The 16,824-nt window shown below is 51.8% G+C and overlaps 1 protein-coding gene across 2 annotated transcripts in view; it reads right to left on the bottom strand.

Moving 5' to 3' along the window:
- Positions 1-1,498: 1,498 nt before the first annotated feature.
- PIAS4 (protein inhibitor of activated STAT 4) overlaps positions 1,499-16,824 on the bottom strand; it is a 61,934-nt gene continuing 46,608 nt past the window's right edge. For both annotated transcript variants that reach the window (XM_056844545.1, XM_056844546.1), the window contains exons 4-11: positions 14,201-14,242; positions 12,114-12,204; positions 10,597-10,725; positions 8,953-9,058; positions 6,395-6,468; positions 4,647-4,807; positions 2,998-3,140; positions 1,499-1,790 (exon numbers count right to left, since the gene is read on the bottom strand). In XM_056844545.1, the coding sequence (XP_056700523.1) occupies positions 1,582-1,790; positions 2,998-3,140; positions 4,647-4,807; positions 6,395-6,468; positions 8,953-9,058; positions 10,597-10,725; positions 12,114-12,204; positions 14,201-14,242 (955 nt within the window). In that variant the 3' untranslated portion in view covers positions 1,499-1,581. The remainder of the gene's footprint in view (positions 1,791-2,997; positions 3,141-4,646; positions 4,808-6,394; positions 6,469-8,952; positions 9,059-10,596; positions 10,726-12,113; positions 12,205-14,200; positions 14,243-16,824) is intronic.

The following is a 16,824-nucleotide window of genomic DNA, read 5'->3' as shown; positions in this document are numbered from 1 at the left end:
AAACCATCACAAAACTCTTGTCTGAGTTGCTAGAGGGTGCCCCCAAAGAGTCCGTGAAGAGGACCTAGGGTATACTGTCGATCCAGCTTGCTCCTACATGCCCAAGGAGACCCTCTTTGTAGATACCCACAGCTTCTTGCTTAGTGGAGTCGGGTGACTTTCACCTCCCTTCTCGGCGAGGAGAGTCCGGAGCAATTGTCAGAGGCCAAGCCAGAAGCTGGCGGCAGTGGTGGGGGAATATTAAAAGGTTCCATATACACACATGCAGACTCTCGGACAGAGGAGAAGCGGCACAACAGGAGCGCACCCGGAGGCCTTTTAAAAACACAGTCACCCACAGGCCGGGCCATGCTGGCTTGGCGCTGCGCCGTTTTGCACAACCGAGCAACAACCTGAATTGGGTAATTTATTTATTTTTTTAAAACCGAGGTAGTTGGCTAGAAACCAAAGTTTAATAAGAAATGCAAAGTTCCTCTGCTGGGCTTTTTTTTGTTTGTTTTTTTGTTCTGGAAGGCCCACCAACCAGCCAACCCTCCCCTCCCAAACCCCCCACCCCTCTTATTCCCCGACACGGCAGGCTTGAAGCAAACCCTTTGGTGACCGAGGGGAACTTTGCTCAGCCTTCCTCATCTGCCGAAACACGATGAATTATTGCACTTCAAAAAAAGACAGATTTTGTGGTTTGAGCCCTTCCCGCATTCCAAGCACCCCCCCCAAATGACCACCCCTTCCCTACCCCCCGCAAATGGCTTCAGTTCAACTAAAAACAAAGAAGGAATCACTATGCAAGAATTCTACGTTATTTTCAGAAGTGGCTAAAAACGATTCCAACCTTTTCTTTACATGAGGTTACAAGCCCGCTCAAAACACTGAGCAATTCCAATCTCTTGCAATTTCCTCTCCCCCCTCCCCCCCTTAAAAAACACACACCACAAACTTTACATGCCCCCGGAAAGAAACATCCAACTTGGAAGCTCTCTGGGTTCTAAAAACCTCCCAGCCGGACAGCAAAAAAAAAAAAAAAAAAAAACCTGAACACCCCACTTCGTATTTTCAACGAGGCGCTTCAAGAGTCTGGAATGGTTGGTGAATAAAGGAGGGGGGGAAGAATGCACACAGCTTCAGAGAGACACAGCAAGGCTCCCCCCCAAAAAAATAGTCCACTGGATGTCCAGACAAGCTGCAACCAGCCAGCAGTTTAAGGTTATCCACAAACCGACGGGGGGAGAGAAGGGAAAAACTGAGACAGTGGCAATTCCCAACAGGCTGCCCGAGTCCCTCAATCCCGATCGCGGTTCGAGCCGAGCTGACAAAGGGGCCTGAGATTGTTTTGAGAGAACGGGAAGTCGGAGGGGGAGGAAATTCCAGCCATGCAGCAGCTCCCCGGTGCGTCCTTCCGTAGTCTTTATCCCGGATCCGCGGAGTCGAAGGTCCGCTTTGGAGAAGGGCAAGACAGAAGGGGGGTGTATGCGAGTGTGTGTGAGCGGGGGGGGGGGGGGAGAACAGCCCCTCTTCCCATATCTGAGTAAGCACCAGAGTATTCAAGCTTTTCCACTGGGAGTCCCGTAGTGCCCTCGGCAGTCAGCAGGCGGAGGCTGGATCCTTCTTGTACAGGCGGAGCCGCTTCCGCCTGGGCCCCACGTCATCGTCCTCGTCATCGTCCTCCTCCTCGTCCTCTTCAGAGGACGAGCTGTCCAGTGTCAAATCCACCACGTCAGCAGGAACCTTGCCGTTCTCCCCGTTGGTGCTGGGGGCAGGGGGAGGCGCCCCGTTGACGTCCGAAGTCCCCCCTGAGAGAAAAACGCAGAATGCACAGTCGTGAGGCAAAGGGCTTGCTGTTTGGGGGCCCATCTCGGCCCCTTCCAGCATTCTCAAACTGGACTCTCATGTGGAGGAGTGGGGAATCAAACCCGGCTCTCCAGATTAGAGTCCGGCACTCATGTGGAGGAGTGGGGAATCAAACCCGGCTCTCCAGATTAGAGTCCGGCACTCATGTGGAGGAGTGGGGAATCAAACCTGGCTCTCCAGATTAGTGTCCAGCACTCATGTGGAGGAGTGGGGAATCAAACCTGGTTCTCCAGATTAGAGTCCGGCACTCATGTGGAGGAGTGGGTAATCAAACCCGGTTCTCCAGATTAGAGTTCACCACTCCTAACCATTGGGGGGAAAGAATATCCCAAGCAGAGAAACAAAGGAAAAGTTATCGGAGCAACGTAAATCGATGTATGTTCTGCTTTAGGTAAGTGATCGATACGCTGGTGGATGTGGACATTATGGGAGCTGTTCTTTCACAGAATCATAGAGTTGTAAGGGACCACCAAGGTCATCTACTCCAACCCCCTGCACAATGCAGGGAATTCACAACTACCTCCCCCACAACACCCCCAGTGACCCCCTACTCCATGCCCAGAAGATGGCCAAGATGCCCTCCCTCTCTTGATCTGCCTGAGGTCACAGAATCAGCATTGCTGGCAGATGGCCATCTAGCCTCTGCTTACAAACCCCCAGGGAAGGAGAGCTTACCACCTCTCAAGGAAGCCTATTCCACTGAGGAACCACTCTGTTAGAAAATACTTCCTAATGTCTAGACGGAAACTCTTTTGATCTAATTTCAACCCGTTGGTTCTGGTCCAACCTTCTGGGGCAACAGAAAACAACTCGGCACCCTCCTCTATATGACAGCCCTTCAAGTACTTGAAGAGGGTTATCATATCCCCTCTCAGTCTTCTCCTCTCCAGGCTAAACATACCCAGCTCCTTCAACCTTTCCTCATAGGACTTGGGCTCCAGACCCCTCACCATCTTCATCACCCTCCTCTAGACACGTTCCAGCTTGTCTACACCCTTCTTAAATCGTGGCGCCCCAAACTGAACACAATACTCTAGGTGAGGGCTAATCAGAGCAGAGCAAAGCTGGTTTCATGTGGGTTTTCCGTGGCAAAAATGGAAACATGGAAGGAAACCCACGCCAGATGCCAACCAGGGCTTTAAGACCCACCTGTGGATCCACCCACGACCAGTATCGGGCACTGAGGGCTGTAGCTTCTCTCCTTCTCCACTTTGATCGGGCACCAGGAGCCGTCCACCAAGTACTCGATCTCGTCGGCATCCTCACATTCAGTCAAGATCTTTGAGAGGAGCCTGGAGGAGAGCGCCGGCACAAAGTCAGGTCCCAGAGCCAACCCCGGCGCTCCACTCTCACCCTTCCGCATCTCCCGCTCTTTTCAAGGAGGCTCGTGCAGGAGGAAACTGCCCTCTCCTAAGACTGCTTCAGCAGAAGGAAGTAGTCACCTTATGGATCAGCACCAACCTGCCCTGGGCCACTAACAGGGATGCTTTGGAGGCTCTCTCTTCTCCAAGGAGCTCAGGATGGTGAAGGATCCAAGAGCAATCCCACCGGGTCAGATGCAAGGTTCCAAAACCTGTTGTCAAGAGCTGACCACCCAAAAAACCCACAAACATAAGAAAAGGCCAAGCTGGATCAGACTAAGGCCCATCAAGTCCAGCAGTCTGTTCACAGTGGCCAACCAGGCGCCTCTAGGAAACCCACAAACAAGACGACTGCAGCAGCATCGTCCTGCCCGCATTCCACAACACCTAATATAATGGGCATTCTGCTCTGATCCTGGAGAGAATAGGTATGCATCATGACTAGTATTCATTTTGACTAGCAGCCATGGATAGCTCCCATCCTCCATAAGAACATAAGAAAGGCCAGGCTGGATCAGATCCAGGCCAAGTCCAGCAGTCTGTTCACACAGTGGCCAACCAGGTGCTTACAATCGCCTTCCCTTCCTCTCCCCACAACAGACACCTTGTGAGGTAGGTGGGGCTGAGAGAGTTCAGAGAGAACTGTGACTAGTTTAAGGTCACCCAGCAGGCTTCGTGTGGGGAAGGGGGGAAACCAACCCAGTTCTCCAGATTAGGGTCCACCGCTCATGTGGAGGAGTGGTGAAACAAACCCGGTTCTCCATATTAAGAGTCCAGATTAGAGTCCACTGCTCATGTGAAGGAGTGGGGGAACAAACCCAGCTCTCCAGATTAGAGTCCACTGCTCATGTGGAGGAGTGAGGAATCAAACCCAGCTCTCCAGATTAGAGTCCAGATTAGAGTCCAGTGCTCATGTGAAGGAGTGGGGGAACAAACCCAGCTCTCCACATTAGAGTCCACCGCTCATGTGGAGGAGTGGGGAATCAAACCCAGCTTTCCAGATTAGTCCAGATTAGAGTCACTGCTCATGTGGAGGAGTGGGGAATCAAACCCGGTTCTCCATATTAGAGTCCAGATTAGAGTCCACTGCTCAAGTGGAGGAGTGGGAAATCAAACCCAGCTCTCCAGATTAGAGTCCAGATTAGAGTCCACTGCTCAAGTGGAGGAGTGGGAAATCAAACCCGGCTCTCCAGATTAGAGTCCACTGCTCAAGTGGAGGAGTGGGAAATCAAACCCAGGTCTCCAGATTAGCGTCCACTGCTCTTAACTACTATGCCACACTGACTCTTGCGATGAAAGGGATGATTCAAACTTCGCTCTCGCTATTCTGAGCCTGAACACCATCCGCTACATTACAGGGGCTCCAGCCTCTCTTAGGGGGCAGGCCTGGGCGGCTCACGTCTCAGCCCTTCCAGCAGCCCCGCTGGCTTGTCTCACCCGTCAATCATGAGCTGGTCGTAAGTGGCTGGCTTGTCGCACACCGGACACATCCACGTGGGCTTCTTCTCGTTCATCTGCAGGTAGAAGACGGCGTCGAAGCACTGCAGGTGGGCGCAGGTCTCTGCCCGGCACGGCACGGAGAGTCGCATCTTCACCAGCTTTGAGGGGAACATTTGGAGACATACACGCATGAAAAGCGACGAACAGCAAAGTTAGGACAGCGTTTTATGATGTGTCAGTGGTCAAGGACAAAGACGGCCCACAGCTGGGTTCTGGTGTGCGCTGTCATTGAATCAGCGCAACGGGCTGGGGGCAAAAAACCAAGGCAGCTACAATATGGCGGGGGGGGAATTAAATATGCATCCTGGTTTATTAAGTAAAAATTAAATATGCATCCTGGTTTATTAAGGGGAGGGGCCATGGCTCAGTGGTAGAGCCTCTGCTTGGCATGCAGAAGGTCCTAGGTTCAGTCCCCAGCATCTCCAGTTGAAGGGACTAGGCAAGTAGGTGATGTGAAAGACTTTCTCTGACTGAGACCCTGGAGAGCCACTGCCAGTCTGAGTAGACAATACTGACTTTGATGGACCAAGGGTCTGATTCAGTATAAGGGCTGTAGCTCCGAAGTAGAGCATCTGCTGGGCATGCAGAAGGCCCCAGGTTCCATCCCCGGCATCTCCAGTTAAAGGGACTAGGCAAGTAGGTGATGTGAAAGACTTTCTCTGCCTGAGACCCTGGAGAGCCGCTGCCAGTCTGAGTAGACAATACTGACTTGGATGGACCAAGGGTCTGATTCAGTATAAGGCAGCTTCATGTGTTCATGCAGCCAAATCTATAGATATTTCACAGAGCACCCAAATTCTGCATGATGAGACTACATAAATGCTCACCAATCTGTGGTGGAAAAGTGCCATCAAGCCGCAGCTAACTTACGACCCCGTAGGGTTTTCAAGGCAAGAGACGTTCGGAGGTGGTTTGCCATTCTCCGCCTCCGTGTGGGCTGAGAGAGTTCTGAGGGAAATGTGACTGGCCCAAAGTCACCCAGCAAGCTTCGGGTGCAAAAGCGGGGAATCGAACCCGGTCCTCCAGATCGGAGTCCAGATTATAGTCCGCTCTTAAACTCTACACCACGCTGGCTCTCTAAGCATGCCTAATTTGGAACACCACTGGTTATTCTTTTTGGTCCTTCATAATTAACTGTTTTAGTCATGTTTTTTATCATAATGTTCTTACTGTTACTATTACTATTATCTGTAAGTACTGCCAATAAATAACCAGTGTTGAGAGCCAGCGTCGTGTAGTGGTTAAGAGCAGTGGTTTGGAACGGTGGATTCAGATCTGGAGAACCGGGTTTGATTCTCTGCTCCTCCACATGAGTGGCGGAGGCTAATCGGGTGAACAGGATTTGTTTCCCCACTCCTACACATGAAGCCAGCTGGGTGACCTTGGGCTGGTCACAGCTCTCTCAGACCCACCCACCTCACAGGGTGTCTGTTGTGGGGAGGGGAAAGGAAGGTGATTGTAAGCCGGTTTTGATTCTTCCTGAAGTGGTAGAGAAAGTCGGTATAGAAAAACCAACTCTTCTTCTTTTTTAAAAAAACTGTTTCTCCATCCCTACTGTCCCCAAAAGCTGAAAATTCATTCTGAGCAAAAAATAATAACCAAGTGCCATTTTGTTTCCTGCCATGAGATGGGGCCATGGCCAATTCCCCCCACTCACCACCACCAGCCCCAGGCGCACCACCTACCGGACATATGAGAGACACGCGGACCCCCGTGGTGGCGATTTCACTTTCCGGATCCAGGCGCAGCTTCTCTTTGACTGTGTGGGGTAGGCGAGGGGGGGAGGAAAGACGGAGGCCATGCTCGATTAGCCGCTTCCACTACTTGCCAAGGAGTCCGACCTTCCTCCAGAGAGGACCCCCGCAACCCCCCCCCCCCATTTCTAGGCACTCAGCTCTTTTCACCTCTTCCTACCCATCTCCAGTCACATCCCCTCCCTGCAGTGTGGCTGCAGTCCTCAGCTGGGATGGAAACAGCAGTGGAGATGGGGCTGGCGGGCCAGAGCAGCTGCCTTCTTCGCTCTCTAGCAAGGAGACCTGAAAGGCTGTGCCCTTGTAGGACAGATGACATAGAAACTATCGAACATGTATTGTTCAGCTGTCTATTTTATCATGGGGCTCGTATTAGACTTATTGATCCCCTGATTAGTGGATTCTCAGATAAGTCAGCTGAGTTCCTGTCTAAGAAGCTTTTGATGGGGGAGAGTCCTTATCTTTCGCTCCCCACTGCTAAATTCTGTGCCATTGCAATTAAAATAGGGTGGAAAAAACCTGTTAAACTCTTTTATACTTCTATATTTTTAGTAATCTTAAATTGGCAAGCCACTTTTGTGTCATGCACTAATTTTGTATATCTTATTAATACCAGATTTTTATCAATTTTTGTAATTTGTAATAGCTTTATCAAGTTGGACAATATGATGAACTAACTTCTGGAGCCCCGTGGCGCAGTGTTAAGCTGCAGTACTGCAGTCCAAGCTCTGCTCACGACCTGAGTTCGATCCCGACGGAAGTCGGTTTCAGATAGACAGGTTCAAGGTTGACTCAGCCTTCCATCCTTCCGAGGTCGGTGAAATGAGTACCCAGCATGCTGGGGGTAAAGGGAAGATGACTGGGGAAGGCACTGGCAAACCACCCCGTAAAACAAAGTCTGCCTAGTAAACGTCGGGATGTGACGTCTCCCCATGGGTCAGGAATGACCCGGTGCTTGCACAGGGGACCTTTACCTTAACTTCTGGCTGGTCAAATAGACCATATTAATAAACTTGACTTGACTCGACTCTCTAGCAGGACAGCCCTTTCCCAAGATTCCTTGCATCAACTGGGGCAGAGCGCATGCTTTGTCCGCAGAAGGTCCCAGGTTTCATCCCAGCCAGCTCTGTCTAGAACAGGGGTGTCGAACACATTTGTTACGAGGCCCAGATATAACATAAACACGTCTCTTGGTCGGGTCGAGCCACGCCTCGCCAGCCCAGATCAGGACTGGGGGTGGGGTGGGGTGGTTGCCTTGGCTGGCTCGCAGGCTGAATAGGAGCTCTCAAGTGGCCAGATCCGGCCTTATGTTTGAGATCCCTAGTCTAGAATGTCTTGGGCAGCAGATGATGGGGAAAACCTCTCTCCAGCCAAGACCCTGGACAGCTGCTGCCAGTCAGAAGATGTATGGTACAGCCAGGCTGGACAGACCTACGGTACAGCCAGGCTGGACAGACCTACGGTACAGCCAGGCTGGACAGACCTACAGTACAGCCAAATGTCAAGCAGCTTTGCGTGTTCATAATAGCTGGATCACAGAGACAGCCGAGGGCTGGTTTGGTTTTTCTGGCGCAGAATCTCACGGTCCGCAGCCACAGGCAGGGTGCCAGACAAGAAAGACCTCTACTCTTCTGCAGCAGAGCCGATTATAAATCTCATCCCCATCTCGCTTGCATATTTGGCACATACGAAAGCCACCACCCTAAAGAATCCTCTGCAGGAGCAACATTCACATCTGTCATATACAGGATGGTGCCGAGTTTACTGTTGCCCCGGAAGGTTGGACCAGAACCAATGGGTCGAAATTAAATCAAAAGAGTTTCCATGTAGACATTAGGAAGAACTTTCTAACAGTTCGAGCGGTTTCTCAGTGGAACAGGCTTCCTTGGGAGGTGGTAAGCTCTCCTTCCCTGGAGGTTTCCAAGCAGAGGATAGATGGCCATCTGTCAGCAATGTTGATTCTGTGACCTTAGGCAGATGATGAGAGGGAGGGCATCTTGGGCATCTTCTGGTCACTAGGGGTGTGTGGGGGGGGGAGGTAGTTGTGAATTTCCTGCATTCTGCAGTGGGTTGGACTAGATGACCCTGGTGGTCCCTTCCAACTCGATGATTCTATGAGAGGGAGGGCTTCTTGGCCATCTTCTGGGCATGGAGTGGGGGTCACTGGGGGTGTGGGGGGGCAGGTGTGAATTTCCTGCATTGTGCAGGGGGATGGACTAGATGACCCTGGTGGTCCCTTCCAACTCGATGATTCTATGACCTGGCTTTATAGTTACGCTGGCAGCTTGTTGCACACAACTCAAAGCAACAGGGGGACAGCGCGGCATCCGCGTTTCCCAAAGGAGTTCCCCCCCTTTTTAGGAAAATGCAAACCAAGGTGTGATCCAGTGTGGCCCAGGCCCCCTCCCTCCATAGCTGCTGCCCCCCACTCCCAAAACGGAGGCTGTAAAAATCAGTTATCTGCCGACTCATCAAGAGAGAGGGGCACTTACCAAGTGCTTTGCAGAGCTCTGGGTGTTTGATTCCAATTGTTTTCAACCTCTGCAGCAACTCTGCAGATGTCATCTGTCGCACGAGGAACAGGCCCACAGAATAACTCTGGACACCAGAAGGAAAAGAGAGGTGGTGGGGGGGAACAAAACAGAAAGCACCTGAAGTCTCAAAACAACTCTGGGGCTCTTCTTTGAAGCTTTAAAAAAAAATAGAAGCCTCTCCTACCATGCTGTATGAAGTCCTCAAACCTGAATGTATTTCTGATGCTCTTCACACTGACTTGTTTCCTTTTCCACCCCACCCGGTACGCCAAAGGATCAAGATGGTTAAGGGACTTTGAAGTGGAACGGAAGCAGGTGACCAAAGAGGGAAACCAAGGCATAAGAACATAAGAACAGGCCTGCTGGATCAGGCCCAGGCCCATCAAGTCCAGCAGTCTGTTCACACAGTGGCCAACCAGGTGCCTCTAGGAAGCCCACAAACAAGACGACTGAAGCAGCACTGTCCTGCCTGTGTTCCACAGCACCTAATACAGCAGGCATGCTCCTCTGATCCTGGAGAGAATAGGTATGCATCATGACTAGTATCCATTTTTACTAGTAGCCATGGATAGCCCCATCCTCCATAAGAACATAAGAAAGGCCCTGCTGGATCAGACCCAGGCCTGTCAAGTCCAGCAGTCTGTTCACACTGTGGCCAACCAGGTGCCTCCAGGAAGCCCACAAGCAAGACGACTGCAGCAGCACCGTCCTGCTTGTGTTCCACAGCACCTAATAGAGCAGGCATGCTCCTCTGATCCTGGAGAGAATAGGTATGCATCATGACTAGTATCCATTTTTCTAGTAGCCATGGATAGCCCCATCCTCCATAGGAACATAAGAAAAGCCTTGCTGGATCAGACCAAGGCCTATCAAGTCCAGCAGTTTAGTCACACAGTGGCCAACTAGGTGCCTCTAGAAAGCCCACAAACAAGACAACTGCTGCAGCATTATCCTGCCTGTGTTCCAAAGCACCTAATATAATAGGCCTGTTCCTCTGAGACTGAAGAGAATAGGTATGCATCATGACTAGTATCCATTTTTACTAGTAGCCATGGATACCCCCATCCTCTATAATAACATAAGAAAAGCCCTGCTGGATCAGGCCAAGGCCCATCAAGTCCAGCATTCTGTTCACACAGTGGCCAACCAGGTGCCTCTAGGAAGCCCACAAACAAGATGACTGCAGCAGCATCCTGCCTGTGTTTCACACCTATTATGGCTCTTCTGATCCTGGAGAGAGTAGGTATGCATCATGGCTAGTATCCATTTAGACTAGTAGCCATGGATACTCCTCTCTTCCATGAACATGTCCACTCGCCTCTTTAAACCTTCCAAGTTGGCAGCCATCACCACATTCTGAGGCAGGGAAAAAATGGCTGCCTTGGAAGGTGGAGTCTATGACATTATACCCCACTGAAGTCCCTCCCCAAACCCCACCCTCCTCAGGCTCTGCCCCCAAAATCTCCAGGTATTTCCCAATCCAGTGCTGGCAATCCTATGCCTGAGCGCAAAGCGGACGCTTCGAAGGAGACGAGAGGGGGTGGGGTGGTGGCCGCCGGTCTTGGAAAGGCTGCGCTTTGCTACGGCCCCATCCCCACTCACCTTTCCGTAGTTGCCCCAAATTACGGTGATGCGGTTGGTTGCTGATGACAGGTACATGAGATGAGTGAGGTTGATGGGACGACAAGGCCTCTTGGGCTCCACGCCAGGCTTGTTCGAGGGGTAATAGCCCTAGAGGGAGAGCGAGGGGAAGAGGCAGGCACTCGTTAGGAATACAAGGAGAAGAAGGAGGAGAAGGAGAAGAGGAAGCAGCAGAGGAAGCAGCAGAGTTGGTTTTTATATGCCGACTTTCTCTACCACTTAAGGAAGAATCAAACCAGCGTACAATTGCCTTGCCTTCCCTAAAACAGACACCTTGTGAGGTCGGTGGGGCTGAGAGAGTTCAGAGAGAACTGTGAGTAGCCCAAGGTAACCCAGCAGGCTTCATGCAGGGGAGTGGGGAATCAATCCCGGTTCTCCAGATTAGGGTCCACTGCACATGTGGAAGAGTGAAGAATCAAACCCGGTTCTCCAGATTAGATTCCGCTGCTCTTAACCACTATACCACACTGCTTCACGGGGGGGGGATTTGTCCAACTCAATTTTCTCTTAGGAATAAAGGGCAGCCGTTCAGAGAATGGGAAAGAAGGGGAAATCACTTTTCTGCCCCTCTTTAACCCCCCTCCAACCCAAGCCTCCATCTACAAGGCTTCAGCCTCTACCATTTCTATGCCATGTTGGCTCTCGAGCAGTCTAATGGCCACATGGGTTGGGAGACTGCAGGGGGAGAAGGGGTGAAGAAAATATTCTCTCCCCTCTCTCACTGCCCCATCAGCAGAGCTGTGCTGATGGAAGACACAGAAAGGAAGATTCCACCCCCTTCCCCCGACCACTGCAACCTCCTCACCCACACAGAAGAAGGAGAGCTGGTTTTTATATGCCGACTTTCTCCACCACTTAAGGGAGACTCAAACAGGCTTACAATCACCTTTCCTTCCCCTCCCAACAACAGACACCCTGTGAGGTAGGTGAGGCTGAGAATGACTTGCCCAAGGTCACCCAGCTGGCTTCGCGTCTAGGAGTGGGGGAAACAAATCCAGTTCACCAGATTAGTCTCTGCCACTCATGTGGAGGAGTGGGGAATCAAACCCGGCTCTCCAGATCAGACTCCACAGCTCCAAAACACCGTTCTTAACCACTACACCACGCTGGCTCCATAACAAGCTATAACAAGGTTCCGGCAGCATCAGGAATAAACTTTCCTGGGGTCAGGAAGGACTGCTCAGGAGAAGGGAACATGATACATATTAATAACCAGCAGCCCCTTCTGCTGATGCATTGTGGGATGCAACTCGGCAGCGGTGGCTGCTGGAGTGAACAGGAAACAGCTGCAAAGAGAAACCGGTCATATCGGAAGAAGACAGATTTTACAGCTCCTTGCCAAGAGTGTGATGCAAGGCGCACGCACACATACACACCCTGCCACCCAGGTCTCTCTTGCTGACAGAATACTGGTGGAAAAGCGCCCCCTTCCGAAGCAAAAAGGACAGAGGACCGCCCCCTCTTTCTCCCCGACTTACCGGGACAGAACAGTAACTGTGGTTCACTTTCACAGCGATATTTGGGGGGTACTGGTCTTCCTGAGGGCTACTGGTATCCGTGTAGCAGATTCTGGAAAGGAGAGGTCCACAGAAATGCAAATCAGAAAGGCACGCACCCCAGTCTGAATTTCTTCCCAACCAGAGACATCATTCTGTAACAGGAATGACCCACCCCCCATTATATTAGCCCTGTTCACAAGTTACAGTGAACCCAGGTACAATCCCTGTACAGTGCACTATGGATTGTCCTTTACATGTGCATTGAGTAACTCTCATGTTACATTCAATGCGAGGAGGAGGAGGAGGAAAAGGAGAATAAGGAGGAGAGAGTTGGTTTTTATACCTGATTTTCTGTACCGAAAGAAGTCTCAAACCGGCTTACAATCACCTTCCCCCTCCAACAGGCACCTTGTGGGGTAGGTGAGGCTGAGAGAGTTCAGAGAGAAGGACACCCAGCAGGTCACCCAGCAGGCTTCATGTGGAGGAGTGGGGAAATCAATCCGGTTCACCAGATTAGCCTCCGCTGCTCATGTGGAGCAGCGGGGAATCAAACCGGTTCTCCAGATTAAGAGTCCACCGCTCTCAACCACCGCTCTTAACCACCACACAACGCTGGCTACGGAGTCAGGCAGCAGCTCTCCAGGATCTCAGGTGCAGGTCTTGTCATATCGCCCAGTAGCTGATCCTTCACTGAAGGTGCTGGGGATTGAAACTAGCACCATTTGGCGCACCATGGAGCCGCTCTGCCACTCAGCAGTGGCCCCTCCCCTGACTCTGAGGAGTTTTGCATTTGGGTCTCATCCAACTACTTCACTGGTGCTGGTATATTAAAGAGGGTATTGTGAAGGCCGACAGCCTATCAGCCGACAGAATAAAACTGAACTGCTGCGTTTAGAAGACTACGAGCCAGCGTGGTGTAGTGGTTAAGAGCGGTGGCTTGGAGCGGTGGGCTCTGATCTGGAGAACCGGGTTTGATTCCCCACTCCTCCACATGAGCGGCGGACTCTAATCTGGTGAACCAGGTGGGTTTCCCCGCTCCTTCACATGAAGCCAGCTGGGTGACCTTGGGCTAGTCACAGCTCTCTCAGCCCCACCTACCTCACAGGGTGTCCACTGTGGGGAGGGGAAAGGTAGGAGATAGTAAGCTGGTTTGATTCTTCCTTAAGTGGTAGAGAAAGTTGGCATATAAAAACCAACTCTTCTTCTTCTTCTTTTAGGACTTCCTAGGCACAGCTGGATGCCTGCCACAATTTCGCTCCAGGACAGACTTTGCATCCAGAGAATCTCAGTTCTATTTTTTATTTCCCCCAAATGAAGTTTTTAGCTCTGGTGGTGTCTAGATGTGAAACACCTGGTGAAAATTCAGAAGCCAGGGTATGGATTGAGGACTACTGAAAAGCTTCGCAGGGGATGACGCCCTCCCCATGTTCTTTCCCATGACCAAGAGAAGAAGAGGAATAGTTTTGTTTCTCCCCCCCCGCTCTTAAAGCACACACAGCCTGGCCAGGATGCCAGTGCTCAAACATGCTCAGTATTCTTGGACCCCAGTAGCTTCCCACTGGGGGGGGGGGAGAGGAGAAGAAGGAGAGCTGGTCTTTATATGCTGATTTCCTCTACCACTTAAGGAAGGATGAAACCGGCTTACGATCACCTTCTCTTTCCACAACAGACACCCTGTGAAGTAGGTGGGGCTGAGAGAGAGCTGTGACTAGCCCAAGGTCACCCAGCTGGATTTGTGCGTAGGAACGGGGAAACCAATCCAGTTCACCAGATTAGCCTCTGCCGCTCATGTGGAGGAGTGGGGAATCGAGCCTGGTTCTCCAGATCAGAGTCCACCGCTCCAAACCACCGCTCTTAGCCACTACACCACACTGGCTCCCACGCTGGGAGGGAAGAAGGCCCTTCGCGTCATAGCTTGGAGCCCAAGATCCAGGGGGACTTCTCTGCAGCTGAGCTCGCTGGCTCAGGATTTCTTTCAACGTCATGGCCTCGGTTCTGTTAACGCCCTTCTGCCCACATGCCCCCGTCTCAAGGGTTTTAATTAGCGCCCCGGCCCTCAGGCTTACCTGAGGACAACCTGGACCGATTTCACTCCTGGCTGCAACTCCCTGCCAAATGGGGGGAAAAATACACAACACAGATAAGCATCCAGTTTACGCAGAAGGAAGAGAAACGCTCGTCGCAAACCAAACCAAAGGCCGATGGATGGATCTGTTAAAGCAAACTCAAAAAGAGGACTTTCCTTAATGTCTAGGGGGACGAGGGGGGAGAGAAAAGAATACATGTTTTCTTAATTTTGTTCACCCTCCTTCTAACCCTGCAAAGGAGGTTGCTGAAACCCATTTACAGAGAGGCTGGAGGGAACCAACTGTATTTTTTTTCGGGGGGGGGGGAGTAGTGAGTTTCCACATAATCTAATAGAAATCAACCCTGTGAGGTCAGCTGTTTGCTCCTATTTTAGGGACCGGAGAAATGAGGCCCGAAAGCGCAGCCTAGCTGTGGCTTTTCCGATCTTGCTGCTGTACAATTTACTCAAATGCCCTTTGGGTACAAAATGCCGCCTCCCCTCCCAAAGCAGAGACAGACTAGCCCTGCACGGCAAGCTCACCATGCACCAAGGGTCACAGAACCATAGAATCATAGAGTTGGAAAGGACCCCCAGGGTCATCTAGTCCAGTGGTCGGCAAACTCATTAGTCAACAGAGCCAAATATCAACAGTACAACGATTGAGATTTCTTTTGAGAGCCAAATTTCTTAAACTTAAACTATATAGGTAGGTACACTGTTTATTAACTTAATAAACTTTAATTAAAGTTTTAAGTCTTAATTAAACTATAGGTAGACTGAATAAAACTTGATATCATACTTAATAATGATCTTATTTATTGATAAAAATTAAATTGTAAGTAAGGTATCCATAAAATTAAATCATGACAATGACTGACGAACACTTAATGTGAACAATTGCCTTGCATCTCCCCGACCCCCACTGATCTCTCGGCGGCCGCCCTGGCGCATCCTGGCCGCCTCGGCCTCCCACGCTCGCCTCTCGGCCTCCTCCTTGCCGCCGCCTCCTGGACTCTTTCCTTCCTTCCCTCCCCGGCCGGCCTGCCGTCTGCCGCTCCTCAGCGCCTCGGCCTCCGAGGAGGAGGAGGAAGAAGAGGAGGAGGAAGTCGAAGGGGTGTCCTCCCCCACTACCCTCTTGTTGGCGTTCTCCACCAGCAGAAGGGAAGGGCAGGCCACGAGGGCGACGCGCTGGAGCTTGCAGGTGAGGAAGGCAGGGGAGGGTGTGTGTGTGCTGGATCGGGGCCTCCCTCCCTCTCCCCGGTGCTCGGGCCAGCACGTTGCAAAGATCCGCCCCCCCCCCCAGGCGTGGCGGCGGCTCTGGGCTGGAGGAAAGGCGGAGAACTTTTGCGGGACTTCTGCATGCGCGCAGAGCCCGGCCGGGGCAGGGAAGGGACGCCAGACTCTCCTCCACCGTGACGTGCAGCCCCGATCCTCCGCCGAAAGAAGCCAGCCCCCCCCCCGCACCCTCCACGCCCGGAGAACGTGGCTTCTCTCGGGTGGGCGGCCGCGATCCTGCAGCCCAGAGGGGCCAAAGAGCCGCATGCGGCTCTCGAGCCGCAGTTTGCCTACCCGATTTAGTCCAACCCCCTGCACAATGCAGGAAATTCAAAACTACCTCCCCCACCACACCCCCAATGACCACTACTCCACGCCCAGAGGATGGGGGGGAAAACCCCTCCAGGATCCCTAGCCAATCGAGCCTGGAGGAAAATTGCTTCCTGGCCCCAATGGGGCGATCGGCATTACCCTGGGCATGTAAGAAAGGGCCGTGAGAGCCAAACACTGACACAACCCTTCCTGCCTTACCTCTCATGATCCGCCTAAGGTCACAGAATCAGCATTGCTGACAGATGGCCATCTAGCCTCTGCTTAAAAACCTCCAAGGAAAGAGAACCCACCACCTCCCGAGGAAGCCTGTTCCACTGAGGAACAGCTCTAACTCGAAGAAAAAAAAAAGGGGGGAAGGAGACCCAACCTAAAAAACAGAAGCTGGGCACCCAAGGTTGGGTGGGATAAATAAAATAACCTAGTTGATAATTGCACACACGTTTTATATGGGAGACATATACAGCCCAGTATAACAACTTGTAGACCAGTGATGGCGAACCTTTTAGAGAATGAGTGCCCAAACTGCAACCCAAAACCCACTTATTTATCGCAAAGTGCCAACACAGCTAGAAGTCCAAATGGGGCTAGGGGTTGCCAGGTCCCTCTCTGCCACCTGCGGGAGGTTTTTGGGGCGGAGCCTGAGGATGGTGGGGTTTGGGGAGGGACTTCAATGCCATAGAGTCCAATTGCCAAAGCGGCCATTTTCTCCAGGTAACTGAAATAGCAGATCTCCTGCTACTACCTGGAGATTGGAAACCCTGCATGGGTGGCCGAGTGGGGGAAGGAAAGCAGCTGGAGCATAGCCCCCACCCCTTCAGTTTGGTTCTTTTTCCAACTGTTATCTTCATACAAATTAAAAAAAAAAATTTAGATGGGGGGGCTGATGGTGGGAGCAGCCCTCTGCACGCGCTCAGAGGCACCTTCAGTTGCATGAACGAGCATAGTGGAAACCCGAGCTAAGCGCAGGGCTTAGCTCCAGCACAAACGCCAGGCGGGCCCCTGTTCGGCCCTCAC

Source organism: Euleptes europaea, chromosome 2 (assembly GCF_029931775.1).
Source record: "Euleptes europaea isolate rEulEur1 chromosome 2, rEulEur1.hap1, whole genome shotgun sequence".
NCBI classification, from domain to species: domain Eukaryota; kingdom Metazoa; phylum Chordata; class Lepidosauria; order Squamata; family Sphaerodactylidae; genus Euleptes; species Euleptes europaea.
The sequence above is the reverse complement of the archived record's forward strand: the minus strand, read 5'-3'. Positions and strand labels throughout refer to the sequence as shown.